Raw genomic sequence first — 21,945 nt, forward strand, 5'->3', positions numbered from 1 at the left:
CCGTGCAGATCCCCCTCCGCAGCGCAGACGTGGAGCCACCCCCCGACCCTGCCCAGCGTGCCCCCCCCCTTCAGCCCCACCGCCCCTACCCTGCGCGAGATCTTCATCTTCTTGGTGCAGCCGTAGAAGAGGTCTTCAAGGGAGAGGCAGAGATCCCGCACGACCGGGGGGTCTTGCTTCACCGCTCCTCGTCCTCGCAGCCCTCCGAAGGGCAGGGTCAACTCCGAGCCATCCTCAGCAAAGAACTCTGCAGGAGCGAGCAGAGGTGGGCTGAGGGGGGTCACCACGCTCGCATCAGAGGTCTAGGGGGGTCCCTTGGGGTCTCCTCATCATGGAAGCTGAGCGCCCTAAATCTGCCACCCAGAAACCTGCTTCTGCCTGGGACCACCTTCCCCCTCCAGCTGAAGAGTTTTCCTCCGGGAGCGTTTTTATCTTGCTCACGCCTTTACGGCAGCCTCGCCAACCCAACCCCTCTTTTTGCCGCAAATCCTCGAAGAAAAGGGGCCCAACGGTCGCTGGGGAGAGCTGACGGCCTGAACACGCGCCCCTCGGGCCTCTCACCCGCCTGGGACCGAGGGAAGTCAGGATCTAACCTCCAGGCAGCGGGGGACCAGCAGCCCCAGAGGGACCTGAGAGTAGCTGGGGCAGGGAAACATCTCCTAAAGCTTAAAGCTCAGAGGTGGTGGTGGCCACAGCCCCACACAGAGGGGGAGCCTGGGCCACCCCCCGGAGCCCCCCACCTACCCGCAAAGGGGTTGTCTCCACCAAAGAACTCCTTGAAGACTTTGTCCGGGTTGTTGTGAAACACGTAGCCAGTGCTCCAGAGGTTTTCACCGCCACACTCCAAGGGGATGCCGCCTTTGAGCCCCTCTTCTCCAAACTTGTCGTAGACGCCTTTCTTCGTGGCTTAGGGAAGGAGGAGGAGTTGGGAATGGCCATGAGAGGGGAGAGCCTGAGATCCAGGCTTTGCTTGGGTGGAGGATGGAGACGGGATGGGGCAGGGGGGGAGCACACCAGCTTGGGGACAGCAAGGTGGGATGGAAGCAGTAGGTTAGTAAGCATGGTGGGGATGGGTTGATGTCTGGGCTTGATGATTTTAGACATCTTTTCCAGTCTTAACACTGGAGAGAGTCCAGCGGAGGGCTACGAGGATGATGAGGGGGTTGGAGCATCTCTCCTCCGAGGAGAGGCTGAGGGAGCTGGGCTTGTTCAGCCTGGAGAATAGAAAGCTGAGCTGGAAGCTAATAAATGTTTATAAATATCTTCAGGGTGGGTGTCAGGAGGACGGGGCCAGACTCTTTCCAGTGGTGCCCAGCGACAGGACAAGGGGCAATGGGCACAAACTGAAGCCAAGGAAGCTCCAGCTGAACCCGAGGAAGAACTTCTTCCCTCTGAGGGTGACGGAGCCCTGGCCCAGGCTGCCCAGAGGGGCTGGGGAGTCTCCTTCTCTGGAGATATTCCAGCCCCGCCTGGCCGCGGTGCTGTGCAGCCTGCTCTGGGTGACCCTGCTTCGGCAGGGGGTTGGGCTGGGGGATCCCCAGAGGTCCCTGCCAACCCCCACCATGCTGGGATTCAGTGATTCTAGGATTCTATTCTAAGCAGGAACAGACGCCAGCACTCGGCCCGGCTGCGGGTCACGGAGCTGACGCCACCTGCCTGGGTGCACCAGCAGCTGCGGGCTCAGACCTCAGCACAACTCCGGCCACACCAGAGACCCTTTGCCCCCGGTCCCACTCCCTGGAAGAGAACCGTCTCCCCGCTTACGGTCGCTGAGGATGTCATAGGCCTCCGCCAGCTGCCTGAACCTCTCCGGCGCCCAAGGCTCCTTGCATTTTAAAGGATGGTTCTTCAAGGCCAGTTTCCGATAGCTGCGAAGGGAAAAGGACGGGAGAGCCGGGCCCCGGGCTGCCAGGACACCCCCAGCCTCGGCCGCTCCCTCACGGCTTCTCCCCGGCCCTCACCCCGCCTCAGGCCTGCGCTGCGGGGAGGCCGAGGGCACCCCCGCACAGTGCCCCCACCCCACTCCGCATCGCTCCCCGACCCCCGCACACCCCGCGGCTTCCCCCCGCAAGGCCGAGGCCCCTCACGCCTTCTTGATGTCGGCGAACGTGGCCCCGCGGTCCAGCTCCAGCACGGCGTAGTAGTCCCGGCCCATGGCGCCCGCTGCCCCGTTGCTATGGACACCGCGACGCTTCCAGGCCCCGCCGCGCGGGGCATCACGGGAGCTGTGATTCGCCGCCGCGCGGGGCATCACAGAACCAGAGAATGTTTGGGGTTGGCAGGGACCTCGGGGGGTCACCCAGTCCAACCCCCTGCCCAAGCAGGGTCACCCAGAGCAGGCTGCACAGGACCACGTCCAGGCGGGGCTTGAATATCTCCAGAGAAGGAGACTCCACAGCCCCTCTGGGCAGCCTGGGCCAGGGCTCCGTCACCCTCAGAGGGAAGAAGTTCCTCCTCATGTTCAGACGGAACTTCCTGTGCCTCAGTTTGTGCCTATTGCCCCTTGTCCTGTCACTGGGCACCACTGAAAAGATCTTGGCCCCATCCTCCTGACACCCACCCTTCAGATATTTATAAGCATTTATTAGGTCCCCTCACAGCCTTCTCTTCTTCAGGCTGAACAAGCCAGCTCCCTCAGCCTCTCCTCGTAGGAGAGATGCTCCAGTCCCCTCATCATCCTTGTAGCCCTATGCTGGACTCTCGCCAGTAGCTCTTCATCTTTCTTGAACTGTGGAGCCCAGCACTGGACACAGTACTCCAGATGGGGCCTCACCAGGGCAGTGTAGAGGGGAAGGAGAACCTCCTCACGGGAGTTGTAGTCCTCCCTGCGGCCCCCCCCACTCCATTCACTGCCTCTTGTATTGCATTTCTTTGTTTAAAAAGGGACGTTTTCCTGGAAAATATCTTTTCCACACAGGCGTAACCAAAGCAGTTGCTTTATTTCAGCCCTGTGCTGCGACATGGCCACCTTCACAGCCCCCCCCCCCCCCCAATTTATTTTTATTTGCCTCCCCCTACAAACAGTTTTTCAGCAGTGGAAACAAAAACTGCGGCAACACAAGCTCCTCTCGAACGCCACTCTCCAAATTAAAAACGATCCAAGTTGTGAGAAATGCTACCTGTCACCAAAAACTTCTGTAAGAGCCCGGTCTTCACGGCAGCCTCAGAAATTCCTGTGCACCTCAGAAATGTCCCTATGCACACACACCTCGACCACGCCGCGCAGGAAAACGAGCTTGGAAGAGCTATTTCCACACATCTCGCCGCATTCCGGGCGATCCAAACCCTCAGAGGTTGGATAGTTGGTATCTCCTCACTATCCCGTCTCTGCAGCACGTGTAGATTTGCTTCTCCCAGGAAGCCACCTGAAAAAGAGAGGGAGGGGGGGAAAAAGCAGTATTTAAGCACAGGATCTCTAAAATTCTCAGAGGTCAGCTTTCCTTTTGGACTTTCACGGAGGGAGGAGGCGGTGAGCGGCTCCTGGAACAGCGTTAGTGGGTTTTAAAGGACAGTGCAAGGTGGCACCAGGAGCTTCGGGAGCAGGTGAGTGCTCCCACAAGGGTTCTTCTGTCAGATCCGAAAGCGAAAATGACTTTTTCTCCACATTTTTCTCATGTTTTGCTCACACCAATGAGCTTTGCAGGTCAGATCTGAGCCTCCAGGCGAGGCTGAGCGTTAGCCCTTGAGCGTGTGTGCTGGCTAGGAGAGGGGGGAACTGGACTGGAGAGCTGGAACGGGTTAAAACCAAAAGCTGATTTCCACCAGTGCCACCAGTTTGAGAGCGCAGGTCACCCTCCCCGCTCTGCAGGGCGTCTGGAAACACAACAGCCAGACCCACCTTCTGGTCTGGAGTCACCAGGGGACAAAAAGAGACAGGCAGCACCACACAGCTGGCTGCTGCTTTCACCCCGATGATCTTCCCAGCACAATTAATTCACGCTTCGTCAGGGAAACACAGTTCTGCCACAGCTACTCCAACCACCCAGCTACTCCTCCGCTTCGGTTTTGCTACTGCACGACGGAGATAACTGCCGCCGGATACCGCAGAGGATTTGTTTATGCAAAATATGAAGATTATTCAGGTAGAAAAAAAACCCAAAAGCTTCAAAGTCAGCTGTGTGAAGGAAGCCGCTGTGCGGGCGGCCAAATCCTTAGGGAAAGGCGGCTGCCTATGCACCAGTACAGGCTTGGGGTGGACCTGCTGGAGAGCAGCTTTGTGGAGAGGGACCTGGGTGTCCTGGTGGACGACAGGGTGACCATGAGCCAGCAGGTCAAGGGAGGCTCTCCTTCCCCTCTGCTCTGCCCTGGTGAGGCCCCATCTGCAGTGCTGTGTCCAGTGCTGGGCTCCCCAGTTCAAGAAAGATGAGGAGCTACTGGAGAGAGTCCAGCGCAGGGCTACGAGGATGAGGAGGGGACTGGAGCATCTCTCCTACGAGGAGAGGCTGAGGGAGCTGGGCTTGTTCAGCCTGGAGAAGAGAAGGCTGAGAGGGGACCTTAGAAATGCTGATAAATCTCTTCAGGGTGGGGGTCAGCAGGATGGGGCCAGACTCTTTCCAGTGGTGCCCAGCGACAGGACAAGGGGCAACGGGCACAAACTGAAGCCGAGGAAGTTCCAGCTGAACCCGAGGAAGAACTTCTTCCCTCTGAGGGTGACGGAGCCCTGGCCCAGGCTGCCCAGAGGGGCTGTGGAGTCTCCTTCTCTGGAGATATTCAAGACCCACCTGGACGCGGTGCTGTGCAGCCTGCTGTAGGTGACCCTGCTTTGGGAGGGGTTTGGACAGGGTGACCCACAGAGGTCCCTTCCAGCCCCTGCCATGCTGTGATTCTGCCTGCTGCCTGGCACCACCTTTCCCTACAGCCTTTATTGCGGGCCATGCACCGCTCTCCTTACCTTGTACACAGGGTCGCAGTCCGCTGCCGTGAGATCGAGGACGTGATCAAGGTCCTGCTGGACGATAAAGCAGGTTCCGTCACCTGCATGAGCAGAAGAGATCCTAAGCGAGGAAGAAACATCAACTAATTAGTGAAATGAGCCACGTTCCCAACTACAAGCAGCACCAACAGGCCCTGCAGGAATGCTGAATCGTAGGGTATGGAGCCCCCAGCAAGGGGGAAAAAATGCCGTGAAGATGCCAGAGAGTTGGAAAAAGGCTCTAATAGTCGAGAGGCACCTTTGAGGCCCTGCTTTGGAGGAACAGAGGGAGGTGAGGGGCAGAAATCACAAGGCAACCACGTAATATAGCTCCTGCTACATCGTCTTTTGGCCACACTGTCCAGCCCCCAGTGCTTCCACGTCAGAGGGCAATCCCCAAAGAGCACAAAACTCCTCGATTCAATGATACTGGCCCAGGTTGCCCAGAGAAGCTGTGGCTGCCCCCTCCCTGGCAGTGCTCAAGACCAGGTTGGATGGAGCTCTGGGCACCCTAGGCTGGTGGAAGATGTCCCTGCTGATGGCAGGGGGGTTGGAACCAGATGAGCTTTAAGGTCCCTTCCAACCCAAACCATTCTATTGTTTCTACCGGTGTAACACAGCACTGGAGTTACCCTGGCTGGCAATAAATCCATCCCGGTACGGGAGCAGCGAAAGCACCGGTGCTCCTGATCTATGGATGACCTGGATCGGAGAGCTAGAAAAAGGAGCAGAAACAAGGGATGAGTATTATGGTCTATAGTCAGGAGCTTTCGACACTAATAAAAACTGACCTGGGGCAGCTCCTGCCCTCAGCCACAGCTCAGTTCCAGCCCTACACTGGAATGAGGATCAGGGTGAACGTCAGGATCCTACAAACACCCTCCAGTCTCACCAGTGAAGGGGAGGAAGGGGCTCTTCTTTTGGTGGGAGCAATGCTACTCTTAACGAGTTCTCTGTAAAGCTCTCGACATACATATGTACATAGATTACCCAATCACACAGACACTAATATGTAACATAATATGCACCGTACATTAACATAATTTTATATATACACATACTTAAAAAGCAATAATCTGCAAGGTAAGGCAGTGCCAAGAGCACCCCTGGTCACAGATCGAGGTTTTCAGGAACTAAGGCATCTGCGCAGAGCCCGCAGTCTTTTAGAAGGCACTTTCCAGAGAACATCCCATCAGACTGCCAACACGACCAAGAGTACCCTGCCCCAGCAAAAGAAACATCCCCAGGAGGCTCAGAAGCTCACTGTGCCACAGCAGTGCCTGTACCCAGCCTTTACAAGGGGCACTGTCTGCAGCACCCTCAGCCTGGCTCTTTCCCAAGCCAAAAAACCAGCCAGCGGTTCAAGACTCGCAGGCACGCACTCACTTGGTGTTTCTCACGTCCAGCTGATAGATGTTCCCATCCTGCGTCCCTGCCAGGATGTAGGTACCTGAGAGGAACGTGCAGCAGTTGAACGCGTCAGATCCGATGAAGAGGAACACCTGAGAACACAGGAACCAAGGCAAACGTCAGACACCTGCAGATGAGGATCACGGAATCACAGAATCCCAGCATCGCAGGGGTTGGCAGGGCCCTCTGGGGGTCACCAAGCCCAACCCCCTGCCCAAGCAGGGTCACCCAGAGCAGGCTGCACAGGACCACGTCCAGCCGGGGTTGGAATATCTCCAGAGAAGGAGACTCCACAGCCCCTCTGGGCAGCCTGGGCCAGGGCTCCGTCACCCTCAGAGGGAAGAAGTTCTTCCTCATGTTCAGACAGAACTTCCTCGGCTTCAGTTTGTGCCCGTTGCCCCTTGTCCTGTCGCTGGGCACCACTGAAAAGAGTCTGGCCCCATCCTCCTGACCCCCACCCTGAAGAGATTTATCAGCATTTCTAAGGTCCCCTTCTCAGCCTTCTCTTCTCCAGGCTGAACAAGCCCAGCTCCCTCAGCCTCTCTTCGTAGGAGAGATGCTCCAGTCCCCTCCTCATCCTCGTAGCCCTCCGCTGGACTCTCTCCATTAGCTCCTCATCTCTCTTGAACTGGGGAGCCCAGCACTGGACACAGCACTGCAGATGGGGCCTCACCAGGGCAGAGTAGAGGGGGAGGAGAACCTCCCTCGACCTGCTGGCCACACTCCTCCTAATGCACCCCAGGATCCCATCGGCTTTCTTGGCAGCCAGGGCACTGGAGAAGGAAGCAGTTATTTATTTAGAAGTCAGCACAGTCGTTTCCACGAGTCACAGCACAAACCAAAAACCCAGAGCTAGGTTAAAAACTCTTGAGCTCTGCTCCAGGATACGCAGAACCAGGATCAGTCCTGCCCGAGCTGAAGGCCAGAACTCCAGGATCAGTCTTGCCAAGCAGAGACAGAGCAGTCAGTGAAGGCTCCGAGCTCTCCTTTGGAACAAGGACACATCGCACAGCCACAGGAGAACCGATGCTGAGCTCGGAATGAGCTTCAGACACCCACGGAGCAGCGCAACCAGCTCCACACGGCAGGCTGGCGGGGACCGCTCCTTCCTCCCAGTTCTACTCGCCACAAACACCGCAAGCAGTTCCATCTGCTGTGTCATGAGGAGCTCCTGTCTACTGCCCGGGATGATCCTGGTGAGATCTCTGGCACCTAAGCAGTGTTCCCCAGGGCTCAGGTTTGGGTCCGGTCTTGTTCAACACCTTTATCAATGACCTGGATCAGGGGATCGAGTGCTCCCTCAGTCAGTTTGCAGATGACACCAAGCTGGGCGCGAGTGTCGATCTGCTGGAGGGTAGCAAGGCTCTGCAGAGGGATCTGGACAGGCTGGATCGATGGGCCAAGGCCAACTTTATGAGGTTCAACAAGGCCAAATGCTGAGTCCTGCCCTTGGATCACAACAACCCCACGCAATGCTCCAGGCGTGAGGAGGAGTGGCTGGAGAGCTGCCCGGTGGAAAAGGACCTTGGGGTGCTGGTCGACAGCCGGCTGACCATGAGCCAGCAGTGTGCCCACGTGGCCAAGAAGGCCAACGGCATCCTGGCTTGAATCAGGAATGGTGTGGCCAGCAGAGGCAGGGAGGGGATCGTGCCCCTGCACTCGGCACTGGTGAGGCCACACCTGGAGTGCTGTGTTCAGTTTTGGGTCCCTCACTCCAAGAAGGACATTGAGGGGCTGGAGCGTGTCCAGAGAAGGGCAACGAGGCTGGGGAGGGGTCTGGAGAACAAGTCTGATGGGGAGCAGCTGAGGGAGCTGGGGCTGTTGAGTCTGGAGAAGAGGAGGCTGAGGGGAGACCTTCTCCCTCTCTACAGCTCCCTGACAGGAGGGTGTAGTGAGGGGGGGTTGGTCTCTTCTCCCAAGGAACCAGCGACAGGACAAGAGGCAATGGCCTCAAGTTGCTCCAGGGGAGGTTCAGATTGGAGACTGGGAAAAATTTCTTCACCGAAAGAGTGGTCAGGCCTTGGCCCAGGCCGCCCAGGGAGGTGGTGGAGTCCCCATCCCTGGAGGGGTTAAAAAACCGTGTAAATGTGGCACTTTGGGATATGGTTTAGCAGGCACGGTGGGGTTGGGTTTGTGGTTGGACTTGATGGTCTTAGAGGTCTTTTCCAACCTATGATTCTGTGAGATCCAGCAGAGAGATGGACTGCAGACCTTTCACACCCTACTTCAAACAGCAACTTTACACCTCGGCTGCTTAAGGCAGCCCGCAGTTCCCACATTCACAATGACATCTACTGGCCACTGCTCAAACAGTCTCCCCCTACCTGGGCTAAACTAGTGAGCAGTTCTTGCTCCTCAAACCCCTCCACAGAAATCTGGCCAGCAGGAAGGAGAGGAAGCATCACTTCATTGTACCAGGTTTTAGTTTCTCCTCCATGGAATACACATGTGGGAGAACACCGCAGTGTAGGACCTCGGCCAAATGCAGGCAGATCAGCCCTCCCCTGCCTCCAGCCTGGTCCTGTCCCTTTCTGTTCCACGTGATGAACCTCACCAGGGCACCGGAACGGGATTAGCACTAACCAGTTTATCCATCTAGGTTAGTTTTACCCTGGCTCAATTCTGAATTTTAACCTGGCTCTGTACAGCCACGTGAACAGCAGCTTACAAACCGAGGAGCTGCTGCAGCAGCGATGGAAACGAAGGGACCAACACCTCGGAGGCCATTTTCTAGCAGCATCTCAGAGCTCTCTCCCAGTCAAGCACTTGTGACAGTCTCGGGCTCCTTACCGGCTGCCTGCTCTGCAGTCCCACCCCTTGCAGCTTCTTGTCTTCTCGAGCCAGCAGCAGGATTTTCCCTTCTGTCCCAACCTCACGTTCGCCTGACAAAAGGACAACAGTTAATTCCAGCAGCGGCTACACAAGTCTCGACGGCACAGTCTGGATCACCCCCGCTGCACCTGTAACGGCGTTCCTCCACACCCCAAGGCACCAGATGCAGCAGGGCAAGCCGGTAACCAAAGAGATCGCGCTCTTAAACTGCCTGATCAGGCTCAATTCCTCCGCAGGAGCGCAGGGCTCTGTTCTGGTGACCCCAGCTCCCCTCCCTAGGTGGTACGAGGGCACACAGCAGCAAGCTGCACAGTCAGGATTAGGGGTGACCAAGCTAAGCAAATCGGGGCAGGGGAATGAAGGTGAATTTTATGAGAAAGGTCCTTACTAGGAGCTTTTCCAGGCGTGCCCAGGTTCAGGGAGTTGTCAGCAGCGCCCACGGCAAGGCCATTGACCGGAGAGCCGCAGTCAGCGACGACGCCCAGACAGGAGGATTTTCCACAGTCCCAGAGGCGGGCAGTGCCGTCTCTCGAGCAGGAAAGGACATTTCTCCCCCGATCCACAATGGCAGCGTCCAAAATACCTGCATCAGAGCAAAGGCTGCGTTCAGACACACAGCGTGGAAGGCAGACAGACAAAGCACCTCATTTCCCGAGGCAAACTAACTACAAGCCCCAAGCTACAGTCCCCAAAGTGCCACCAGTCACACACAGCCAAAGTACCTCTCCTACGAGGACAGGCTGAGGGAGCTGGGGCTGTTCAGCCTGGAGGAGAGAAGGCTCCAGGGTGGCCTCAGAGCAGCTGCCAGTGCCTGAAGGGGCCAACAGGAAGGACGGAGAGGGGCTTTTCACAAGGGTGTGTAGTGATAGGACAAGGGGGAATGGCTCTAAACTAAAAGAGGGCAGGTTTAGATTAGATATTAGGAAGAAATTCTTCCCCATGAGGGTGGTGAAACACTGGCCCAGGTTGCCCAGAGAAGCTGTGGCTGCCCCCTCCCTGGCAGTGCTCAAGGCCAGGTTGGATGGAGCTCTGAGCAACGTGGTCTGGTGGAAGATGTCCCTGCTGATGGCAGGGGGGCTGGAACCAGATGATCTTTAAGGTTCCTTTCCAACCGAAACCATTCTATGATTCCATGAAACTGCGCGGGGCGCAACGTGGGGCAGGGAGCCACAGCATCTAGAAGGAGGTGTGTGGAAGGTAGCCAGCCAGCGTCGCTCTGACCAAAGCTCGGTCACACCGCCTGCCACGTTTGGGTTACAGGACATTCGCAGCGAAGCACTTGGAATCCATACAAATAGGTCACAGGAGAACAACGGCAGGTTCAGTGCAAGGCAAGTTTCTGATTCAGTTTTGGGCAGCCAGCCACGGGGCTTATTTACCTTTTTCAATCAAGTCTTGCGCCTTGTGAGACAGGGAAAACACAAGCCTGTACAGAGCAGGTAGGTACTCAGGGAGGAGATTATCTGGGGCAGGGTTTTGGGCATCTGATGCCACATCCACAACTCACTTGGACTTGCTCACGATCATAGAATGGTAAGGGCTGGAAGGGACCTTAAAGCTCATCTGGTTCCAACCCCCCTGCCATCAGCAGGGACATCTTCCACCAGACCACGTTGCTCAGAGCTCCATCCAACCTGGCCTTGAACACTGCCAGGGAGGGGGCAGCCACAGCTTCTCTGGGCAACCACCCAAGTGTTCAAGCTGTCATCCCTTAGGAAGCACCAGCCATGACAAGAAAGCACCACTGGACGCTGTGCTCTGGGCCAGAGGTAAAGAAAAACAGGAGTGAAAAACGGGAGTCAAAAGGGGACCCTGCTTAGGCATTACGCATAAACCCACGCTGCCTCTGAACGAGGGATCCTGGAAACCAAATCTTTTTTCCAGAGATTAACAGAGGCTCTGTCCAGAAATTGCCTCAATCACAGCTCTCAGGAACCTTTCCGGGTAGCTCGTTTTCCATCCCCAGCAGTTCTTCTCTGGGATTAACTGGCAATCAGAGGAGTTGGTAGCATGGTCCCTGAACACAGCATCTAACTGACCACATAAGGTGGCCAGCGCATCATCTACACGAGGACACGAGGAGCGTGAAGAATTTACTCTCATTTTAAGCAGCAAGACCACCAGCAGGCACAGAGCTGAACATCTGCCCTCGTACAAGGGTGAGCAAGCTTATTCCAGCCCTTCTTAAGAAATAATCACTTCAGCATCCTCGCAGCTGCTCTTCCTCTGCCTTATTTTCAACAGCACATGTCCTCGAGGCAGGTAACTCCCTGCATGAGTTCTGCAAGTCCATAATAAACTGCTACATGCTTTTCTGGGCAAGGGAAAAAAAACAAAAGGAAGAGGCTCTGGAGCAACTGCAGGCGAGCAGGATGAACTGGGTGCGAGCAGGAGGCATTCCCAGCGCAGGCTGCAAGGCTACTGAACGCAGGTCAGAGCTCTGCAGAGCTGAGACTGCCCTGGAGGAGCAGAATGCCCTCTGCCTCCACCTCTGGCACTCGCAACAGGCTAATGGACTGCATCCTCCCTCTTTTCACCTTAATTAACGAGGAAAACAGGTCAGCAAGAGAAATACTCTCATCCAATACAGCTACCATCAATCTTTTTCTTCACATCCTAGGAGCTTGAAAAAGCTACTCCGGACATCTACTACAAATGCACAGCGCAGAGTGCAGCAGGGTGGTGACCGAACATTAGCCCTTGGGTGCAACACAATTACACACACGGCAGATCAAGCATTTCAAAGACTAAGTACTCTGTACCTCCTTTGTGACCTTTAAATGTTACTACGCAGCTGGCATCTTCTGCTGACCAGATCTTTAGCTGGGCATCCATTCCCCCACTCAGAACCACGAGGCCCGATGGGAAAAACCTGCAACAATTCACATCATACACATGGCCTTCCAATAGTCTCTGGAAAAACAAAGAACTGCGTGCTAGTTCCATTGTTAGCACCCTCACGCCGAGCAATCTTTGAGCTATGACACCTGAAAACTTGGTATTCCTATGCGGGCAGAGGAATCAAACCCTCCGTGTTTGCGTTCCTGCAGCAGACTCCTCTGAATGTGAGGCAGTCAAAGAGCCAGCAGGTTCGCTTTGGGCCTCCCTCTGCCATCTGAGCAGCTAACGACATCGCAAAGGATACCACATTTCTTGCTAATAACAGGTTAGATGTCTCCATCCTCTGCCAAACTAGCAGCTGGCAGGTCAAGCTCCACAAGAAACACCCGAACTGGGAAGGCAGCCAGCCACGATGTGGTTAATCCATCACGGGCAGGAGTCTTTTTTCCCCACCTCTTCTCTACTGCAGATGAAGAAGAACTCTACTGGTTCTTGGACCACGAGGACTAGCAGCTGTCAGTTACCTTCTGCACTCTAGCTGTCATTCCTAACTACCCATTCTTATTTTCACCCTGGCACTCCTCTCCAGATTGCTGAGCATCATTTCCCTTGGGAGAAGTCACGCTTTCCGACAGCATTGACTTAAAACCTCCGAGATGTCAAATTTCAACCAGCTTTTCAATCAAAAGCCAGATTCTTGCCTGCCCTAGACCACAGCGCGCAGATAGCCTGGCCAAAGTCACGGCCGAATGACTTCAGTCACGTCACAGACAACACACAACATCCACGCTAGACGCTCTTACTCTTATTTCTCCATTCGCAGCCTGCCAGATTTTCATGGTCCCATCTGTGCTGGTAGACACGCCGAGCCCTCCACCACTGGAAATATCGAGACAGGTAATCTGCAGGAGGGTAAAAAACACCCAAATGTTAGCTTTACATGACCCTGTCTGTAGGTATTTCTGCTCAAGAGCCTAACTGGGCTGTGGGAGGCCTGCTAAGTACATCATTCAGTGCTATCATCTCCCCAGGACACACTGCTGGAGTCATTTAAAGCCCCTGAAAGAGTTTCCACATGCCTAGCTTAACAGTTTCAGCCTCATAAGAGTCTTCTAACACTTAATAGCCTTATGCAAGGACTTCACAGGCTTTCTCTCCTCAACCTCTCAGTAAGTTTTAGGAGATATTAATTAAACCCTTAAGAAATAAACACACAAGAGGATCCTGAAGAGCAGGCTTTTTCTACAGGGCAGCATAAAAAGAAATTCTCTTCAGTTTATCTGTTTATACAGATTGCTGCATCCCTGCTTCCAGAGCGAGCTGCTGAGCTGGGCTGACCCGCAGCCAGGGCTCAGACGAGTTGGGTGACTGGAACCTGGCACGAAGCACCCCAGATTTCTCGTAATTGCCAACCAAATTTGACAAAGAAATTGCTATTCTCTGCCTGTGACTCTGCAGACACCTGCAAAGCAGGGAGAAAAAGAAACGCTGAGTCAGGAGCCTGCAGACAGCAGCTGTATTTCAGGTTTACCCCGGGAGAAGCAGAAATGTGGATTTTTCTAGCACCTCCTGGACACAGGTAAGAAACTGAGCCTCGCTGTTCCACGTCAGTCCAAGACAACTGGCCAGCCTGAGAGCACCCTGACTCACAAGCCCACAAGGCACTGTTTGAGAGATTTACAACAGCACAGCCTAAATTTGCCGGAACACTGGCTCCAAACTAGCTCCTTACACAGGCAGGCGAACTGCTCACACAGTGGTATTAACAACTGCCTGCTTTGCACAAAGCCTGGGAGAGCTGAATGCTTGTGAAGAGAGCAGACACTGAGCTCATATTCTTGCGAAAGGGCAGCCTTTCCCGTGATGCCAGACCTCACTGCTGCCTTTTGGGAAAGGCAGACGCATTTCAGTTGTGGATAAATGCAGCTGGACTAGACAATCATCGTAGGTCCCTGACATATTCTATGCTATTCAAAAATAATTTAATGTGACAGGTACTCTAGCCTTGACTAAACGATTACATCTTCTAAGTGAGAGAGATATTTCCACTACAGATTGCAGCAGCACTGAACAGGCTGAAAACAACAACAACTATACAGCTTTTGTTAGAACAAAGGTTAACACTCAGAATCACAGAATGGTCAGGGTTGGAAGGGACCTCTGTGGGTCACCCAGCCCAACCCCCTGCCCAAGCAGGGTCACCCAGAGCAGGCTGCACAGCACCGCAGCCAGGCGGGTCTTGAATATCTCCAGAGAAGGAGACTCCACAGCCCCTCTGGGCAGCCTGGGCCAGGGCTCCGGCACCCTCAGAGGGAAGAAGTTCTTCCTCGTCTTCAGCTGGAACTTCCTCGGCTTCAGTTTGTGCCCGTTGCCGCTTGTCCTGTCGCTGGGCACCACTGGAAAGAGTCTGGCCCCGTCCTCCTGACACCCACCCTGCAGATATTTAGAGGCATTTCTAAGGTCCCCTCTCAGCCTTCTCTTCTCCAGGCTGAAGAAGCCCAGCTCCCTCAGCCTCTCCTCGTAGCAGAGATGCTCCAGTCCCCTCCTCATCCTCATAGCCCTCCACTGGACTCTCTCCAGTAGTTCCTCAGCTTTCTTGAGGTGGGGAGCCCAGCACTGGACACAGCACTGCAGATGGGGCCTCACCAGGGCAGAGCAGAGGGGGAGGAGAACCTCCCTCGACCTGCTGCCCACACTCCTCTTAACACATCCCACTCACGTTGCATCCTGCAAAAAGCAATAGAGCTATCAACTACGTAGTGGAACAGCTGCCTTGCCTTGCACTGTTTGGATACTGGAGCCATGCTGTGTTACCTCCAAAAGCTTCCTAACAAATGCATCCACGCTCCCTGGATTAGAGGAAAACGCTACAGCGGTAAAATCCACTGACAGAAACGAGAAAAGCAGGTGACAGTTCCCTCACTACTCCAACCCCTCCCCACCACGACAAAGCACAGGTTTCTGGTCTCAACCCGCACAGTCTGGTGTGCTTGCAGGTCCCAGCCACCTGGTCAGGTACGTCAGGGGTGAGAGGCTGCTCATCTTCATCCCACGCTTCACATTAAATGCTCTTCTGAACAATCAACTGCTCTTGGACAGGACCAGGCTTTGTTGATCTCCTTGCAGGTGCTCAGCCTTCCCAGGGAAGGAAGTTTCCCAGGGAAACTCCAAGATATCAGTAGACTGAGAGACTTTGCCAAGAAAGACGACAGCTAGAGGCCCGAGACTGAAGCCCTCAGGCAGACCAGGTACCCAACAGACCCGCCTCAATCTCCAGCTGTTTCCAGATGTTAAGGAGGACATCTTACAGCATCCCACTGCTGCACGTGCGTCAGCCAGGGCTTGGGGGGACACAATATGCCACACTTAGAATCTCAGAATCACTAAGGTTGGAAAAGACTTCTAAGATCATCAAGTCCAACCACCAACCCAACCCCACCAGGCCTGCTAAACCATGTCCCCAAGGGCCACAGCCACACAGGTTTTGAACCCCTCCAGGGATGGGGACTCCACCACCTCCCCGGGCAGCCTGGTCCAACGCCTGACCACTCCTTCAGGAAAGAAATTTTTACAAATACCCAATCTAAACCTCCCTGACGCAACTTCAACCAGAAGTTCTCCCATCCAAGTGACTCTGACCAAACTGCTCCCCTGAAAAGCTCTGACAGCTCAAATCACAGCTCATTTTAACAGGGTGCAGGATCAATACTCAACCTCCACTTGAAAAAAAAAAAAAGGGAATTAAAGCAGGAATTAGAAGATTCAAATAAAGGCACAAGGTAACGGTTTAGCTGTTTCAACAGCCATTAACTACGTATCAGCAATGTGAGAAACACATTAGCAACATGAGTGGCATTTTCTATAACAAACCAATCTATGGAAATTTCCTCCCTACTTTAAACAAAAAAAAAGCAGCCTGTGAGGGCCATTCAAGCAGGAACGAAAAGCCTGACCGACATCTGACACATCCCCAGGTTTCCAGGAGGGATATGTACACAGGCAAGGCCAAGCACGAGTGCTCGGAAGCAGCGGTGGCAGGCAAAAAGGATAACTGGAACTTAGTTCACACCAGCTTTAAGCCCATCTACATATCACAGATATTGCTTCGGCTGCTTTCCAGCGGAGAGATCTGCCGTGCAGCTGCCCCCCAGCCCACCCGTCTGACAGCAGACTGAACACTCCTGCCCGCATTTCCATTTCGCTGCGCTTTGAATGTCGATTCCATTCCTCAGACAAAAGGGCAGCTGGGGACTCTCAGGCAGCACGGAGCTCGGAGCAGCGATTCACCTCTGTCTCCGGAGCTGCCTTGCTGCCGAGCGCCGTCTCTCAGCAGAGCCCCGCTTCCTCTTAGCACAGCTGCAGAGACGCGGAATTGCCTTTACGTCAAAACGCACCTTGATTTACGCTGCTTTTGAGCTTCATTAACACCCAGACCGACTTTTCAGCTGGCTTTAGCACAACAATTTACTCAATAAATCATGGGACAATGTGCTAAAACGTCTCCAGGAGCCTTCAGGGGACTCCCTTCAGGGCAGCCAGCTGTACCTGCAGAATACACACTCCCTAGTTACTCGGGCCATTTCCACGCAGCGGTTAAGCGCTCAGCGAAAGCACCGGTTACTTTCCAGCAAAGCCAAGTTACGCGCTTCTCTTCAGTGAAGAAATGGAATTTCAGGTCAGAGTCAGCCGTTCTGTATCGCTGTTCAGTGAGAAGCTGTACTTGTTGCACCCCCAGAGTAACACGAGTGCAGTAAGAAAGAAGATCATTCAGCAAAACGAGCACGGTTGTTTTTAAATAAGTGAGACAGTGGTGCAATTTATTTAGTTTTTTAAATACAAGCTGGGCCTTTCTGGTCTCTGAATTCCCACCAAGTCGAGCTGACACAACGTTCAATTCCCAGCCCCGCAAAGAGAAATTCCTGATTCCACGGAACAAATTCATATGGCAAATACCAAAGACAGATGACTTCACTGCACGGCAGCAAACAGCTGCTACAAACCGGGGACAGTTTTGAACCAGAGGTGAAGGGCTCCGTGCCCGGAACCTCTTATTTTTATCTCCATTTTTGACACACTAATTCACACATCTTACTCCTTTACAGGGGCATCTGTCCCGGGCCTGAAGCGCACACAAATCAGAGCACTTGCAAGAGAACAGTTTAAAGAATTGGAGAGATTATTCCGAGGGGGGAAAGTTAACCACCATCAAATTTCCCAAGTTTCTACGGTCTGGTACGTTGCACTACCCAGTTCACACACAAAGCCATGCTGCGGGCCGCCCCTCAGCACGGGCACGCCGCAGCGGGACACATCGCTTCCAGTTATCTCCCCCGCTCCCTTCACAAGGTTACTTACGCTTTTCTGATGAATTCTGCTAAAAGTTGTGTAGGGGGCCAGGAACTTTGTGGACACGTTTTCATGAGGACAAGAAATGAGAATGCTTTTCTGGAGGAGGAAAGACAGGGGAAAAAAGAATTAGAAGGGCTGTCAGTCCCGCTGAGTCACGGAGGCTGCCAAGGTAGAACTACGATCCGGGCCCGGCTGTGGTTTCTCACAGCCTCAAGACTGACAGAAGGTGCAGCGCTGGGCTCTTCTCCTTACACCTCCTCAACACGCGAGCTCCGAGGGGCAAGCGATGGCCGCTGTGGCCTGGCCAGCCACCAGACACAGCCCCAGCCCCACTACAGGATGCTGCAGACCAGGTCCAGGGCACTTCACTGGTGGGAGGCCTGCGAGAGCTGGACAGGACCATGCAGGGGACTGGGCGACAGCTTCAGGCTGCTGTTTTGACTGGCGTAAGCGTACGGCCCCTTCACGCGTGGAGGGCGGTTACCGACCCCCGCTCCCCCCGAGCCCTGGCACCTTGGTGACTTCCCCAACCACGAAGCCCTCGGAGGCAGCGATGTCGGGGACGCCCTCGGTGCTGAGCCCGCGGCGGGTCAGGCTGCCGTAGAGGGTCGGCTTCCCTGGGGGAGAGCGGCCATCAGCTCAGCTGCCCCTCACGCACCACATCCCCCCTCAGCTCAGCTGCCCCTCCCCTCAAACACAGAGCACCCCCAAACTCCCTCACCCCCTCGAACCCACAAGGCTCCCCAACCTCCCTCCCTCACCCCCAACGCACACGGCCCCCCCAAACTCCCCCACCTTCTCCTGACCCACAGGGCTCCCCCCAACCTCCACCACTCCTCTCCAACCCACAGGGCCCCCGCAACCTCCTTCACCCTTTCTAACCCACATGGCCCCCCCCAACCCTCTCCTAACCCACAGGGGCCCCTCAACTCCCCTCACTCCCTGCAACCTCCCACAATCTTCCCCCCCCCCCCAAACCCACAGGGCCTTCTCAACACCCCGAGCCCTACCCCAACCTCCACTACCCCTTCCTAACCCACAGGACCCCTCCAAGCTCCCTCACTGCTTCTCAACCCACAAAGACCCCTCCAGACACCCAGACTCCCTCCTAACCCACAGGGCCACCCCAAACCTTCCTCACCCTCTCCTAACCCACAGCGTCCCCCCCAACCTCTGCCACAGGGCCGCCACCCCCCCCCAACCCACAGGGCTCCCCTAGCCTCCCTCACCCCCTCCTAACACACTGGGACCCCTCGAGACCCCCACACCCCCTCCTAATCCAGAGAACACCCTAAACTCCCCCACCTCCTCCTAACCCACAACGTCACCCCAGCCTCTCCCACCGGCCCCAACCCACAGGGCCACCCAAGCCTCCCTTAACCTCTCCTAACCCACAGGGCTCCTCCAACTTCCCTCACCCCCCAACCCACAGGGCCCCCCCCAACCTCCCTCACACACCCCCACCCCACAGAGCCCCCTCGAGTCCCCCAGACTCCCTCCTAACCCACAGCCCCCCCCACCAACCTCCCTCATCCACTCCTAACCCACGGGGCACCCCCTAACCTCTCCCACTGGCCCCAACCCACAGCCCTCCCCCCCCCCCCCCAACCCACAGGGCTCCCCCAGCCTCCCTCACCCCCTGCTAACACACTGGGACCCCTCGAACCCCCCAGACCCCTTCCTAACGCACACGGTGCCCTCAACCTCTCCCATCTCCTCCTAACCCCCAAGGCCATCCCAACCTCTCCCACCGGCCCCAATCCACAGGGCCCCCTCCTAACCTAGAGTGCTCCCCCAATCTCCCCCCCCAACCCATAGGACCCCCCCAACCTCCCCCACTCCCCCCCATCCTCCCCCACCCTCTCCTAACCCACAGGGGCCCCTCCAGCCCCCCAGACACCCTCCTAGCCCACAGGGGCCCCCCCATTTCCCTCACTCCCCCAACCTCCCTCCCCTCTCCTAACCCACAGGACCTCCTCAAGCCCTCCCCTCAGCCGCCCCCCTCCGAGGCCTCCTCAGGCCCCTCAGCGCTCACCAGGGCTCCGGCAGCTCAGCCAGGCCTCGCCCTCGTCCCTCCTGCGGACAGAAAGGGCGGCGGTGAGCGCGGGGCAGGGGAAGGGGAGCGCGGAAGGGGAGCGGAGCGGGAGGGCCCTGCCCACCTCAGCGCCTCGCTCCAGTCGCTCTGGATGCGCAGCGTCGCCGCCATCTTCTCCAGGCGCCCGCACCCACTTCCACCTCCTTCCTTCCCGTCACCCCCCGCGGGGAGGCGGAAGCGGAATGCGCCCTCCAATGAGCGAGCGCTCCCGCCGCCACGCCCCGCCCCGGCAGCGCCTGCCCCGCCTCCACCCTTAAAGGGGCCGCGCCGCCGAAAAAAAAAGCAACCGGTGACCCAAAGAGGAAAAGGCAGCGATGGCGCGGCCCGGACACGCCAGGAACCGTCCGTCGCTGGAGAAAGACGAGGAGGCCGAGGACCCGTTGGACGCCATGATCTCGCGGACGGGCTGCGCGAGGCAGCACCGGGAGCTGCAGGAGTGCATGGCGGAGCGGCAGGACTGGCGGCACTGCCAGGCCCAGGTCCGGGCTTTCGGCGAATGCATGGCCCGGCGACGGAGCGTCGAGGAGCCCGGCCGGGCGTCAACCTCGCGCCAAGCCCACGCCGGGCAGTGAAACCGCCGGGGATCCCCGGGAACGCGGCGGCCGCGGCCTTCGACCCTTCCTGGGCGTTATTTTTTGACTCAAGCGGGGAAATCCACGCCGCCTTGTTTGGAAATTACAATCTGTCGGCGTTTGTCGTCCTGGCCGAAGGGCTCGTCTCCATCTGCGCCATCTGAGGGAATTCACTGGCAGCTGGGAGGTTGCGGGGTCGGATAGGGATTTCCAGCCCAAAATGGCCCAAAATCGGGAGCATCCGCACATGGCGCCAAGGCTTGGCTGCGTGACAGCCCCGCCGCGGATTTTTGGGGGGGCTGGGTTAGATGACCTCGAAAGGTCCTTTCCAACCCAAAGCTTTCCATGATTTCACTCCACGTCCTTCCCTGCGTCGTCCCCTTCCCCGGCAGCGATGACCTCGCATCCCACGGGACAGGGTCTGGGGGGGAAGAGGGGGATTGATCTCCTGGGAAGCCCCAGGAGCATTAGGGATGGGGGCAAAAAGGGGCTCTTGCGGGGTGGGATGCTCCTCCGAACGCCACCTCCTAGCAAATAAATCGGGAAAAATACAAAAATAGCGCTTTTCGAGGGCTGGAAAGGGGAGGGCGCCCATGGCTTTTGCCAGGGGGGAGCTTTCCAGGCTGTCTGCCAGGGAGGTGGGTGCTGCTGCCAACGAAGGGCTGGGGTTTGGTGGTGACAGCCAAAAATCACAGCCGGTGCAGGACCACCAATATCCAGCAACCCCCGGGCAGCCCCAGTTCGGGGGGGCAGTGCTGATGAGTTGTTTTCCCTCTTACAGAGCTGATGCTTAGAAGGAGGGGGAAAAAAAACAATCAAACCAACCAGTTTTGGGGCAGGAACAGAACCTCTCTTAGCACCCATCAAACCAGGGCTGAGCTTTGGTTACAACGTACTTCACAGACTCACAGAATCCCAGCATGGCGGGGGTTAGAAGGGCCCTCTGGGGATCCCCCAGCCCAACCTCCTGCCCAAGCAGGGTCACCCAGAGCAGGCTGCACAGCACCGCGGCCAGCCAGGGTTGGAATATCTCCAGAGAAGGAGACTCCACAGCCCCTCTGGGCAGCCTGGGCCAGGGCTCCGTCACCCTCAGAGGGAAGAAGTTCTTCCTCATCTTCAGCTGGAACTTCCTCGGCTTCAGTTTGTGCCCGTTGCCCCTTGTCCTGTCGCTGGGCACCACTGAAAAGAGCTTGGCCCCGTCCTCCTGACCCCCACCCTGAACAGATTTATCGGCATTTCTAAGGTCCCCTCTCAGCCTTCTCTTCTCCAGGCTGAACAAGCCCAGCTCCCTCAGCCTCTCCTCGTAGGAGAGATGCTCCAGTCCCGTCCTCATCCTCGTAGCCCTCCGCTGGACTCTCTCCAGTAGCTCCTCATCTTCCTTGAACTGGGGAGCCCAGCACTGGACACAGCACTGCAGATGGGGCCTCACAGGATGGCACGATTGGGCGTCCTCTCAGCTCCAGCCTCAGAAAAAACAGCCACGTGCGCCCGGTCTCAGAAAGAACGAGGACTGGAGCAAAAACCCCAGCACCACGACCCGTGTGACCCCGTACGCACCACCCGAAAGCCACAGCGCCTGCAGACTCTGGGTTTTGCAGGATGGGGGTAAGCGGCTGAGGAGCTCAGCCAAATTTGGGGCGTCCTTGGTCCCACATACCTCAAAAAAAAAAAGCATTTTCCCTTTTTCCTGGGAAAAGCATCTGGCACCATCCTGGGTTTGTCCTTTCCAAGGCACGAGTAATTCCTCCCTTTCCAAAGGGCTGTTGTAAAAAGCAGACTGACTGCGCGGATCCAGGGGAAATTTTATCCTTTATAGCTCAAAAGGCAAATCAGAAATTAAGGAGAAATTTTGCATACAGCACCTGACACAGCTCCAACCTTCCTGCCTCTGCCCTCCAAGGCTTTTTTTCCTGGCAAGCTGCTCGGGGACGATC

General features: G+C 56.2%; 2 protein-coding genes across 3 annotated transcripts; both read right to left on the reverse strand.

Moving 5' to 3' along the window:
- Window positions 1-535: 535 nt before the first annotated feature.
- On the reverse strand, window positions 536-2,236 carry LOC142360641 (dnaJ homolog subfamily B member 13-like). The gene is made up of 3 exons (XM_075415033.1): window positions 2,088-2,236; window positions 1,765-1,868; window positions 536-906 (listed from the first exon to the last, which is right to left on the reverse strand). Exons 1-3 carry the CDS (start codon window positions 2,153-2,155, stop codon window positions 674-676), a joined length of 405 nt encoding a protein of 134 aa, XP_075271148.1. The 5' UTR covers window positions 2,156-2,236; the 3' UTR covers window positions 536-673.
- A 775-nt stretch (window positions 2,237-3,011) lies between these two features.
- LOC142360642 (proteasomal ATPase-associated factor 1-like) lies at window positions 3,012-19,573 on the reverse strand. 2 transcript variants are annotated; one of them, XM_075415045.1, is made up of 12 exons: window positions 19,504-19,573; window positions 19,380-19,420; window positions 17,858-17,961; window positions 17,351-17,440; window positions 12,799-12,897; window positions 11,917-12,067; window positions 9,543-9,737; window positions 9,113-9,204; window positions 6,299-6,414; window positions 5,545-5,627; window positions 4,892-4,974; window positions 3,012-3,365 (listed from the first exon to the last, which is right to left on the reverse strand). In XM_075415045.1, the coding sequence occupies exons 1-12, from the start codon at window positions 19,548-19,550 to the stop codon at window positions 3,288-3,290; spliced, it is 1,179 nt and encodes a 392-aa protein (XP_075271160.1). In that variant the 5' UTR covers window positions 19,551-19,573; the 3' UTR covers window positions 3,012-3,287. The 2 variants fall into 2 exon arrangements, with proteins under 2 accessions (XP_075271160.1, XP_075271169.1); XM_075415054.1 differs by having other exon boundaries at window positions 4,892-4,994.
- Window positions 19,574-21,945: the final 2,372 nt, after the last annotated feature.

Source organism: Opisthocomus hoazin, chromosome 1 (genome assembly GCF_030867145.1).
Source record: "Opisthocomus hoazin isolate bOpiHoa1 chromosome 1, bOpiHoa1.hap1, whole genome shotgun sequence".
NCBI lineage: Eukaryota > Metazoa > Chordata > Aves > Opisthocomiformes > Opisthocomidae > Opisthocomus > Opisthocomus hoazin.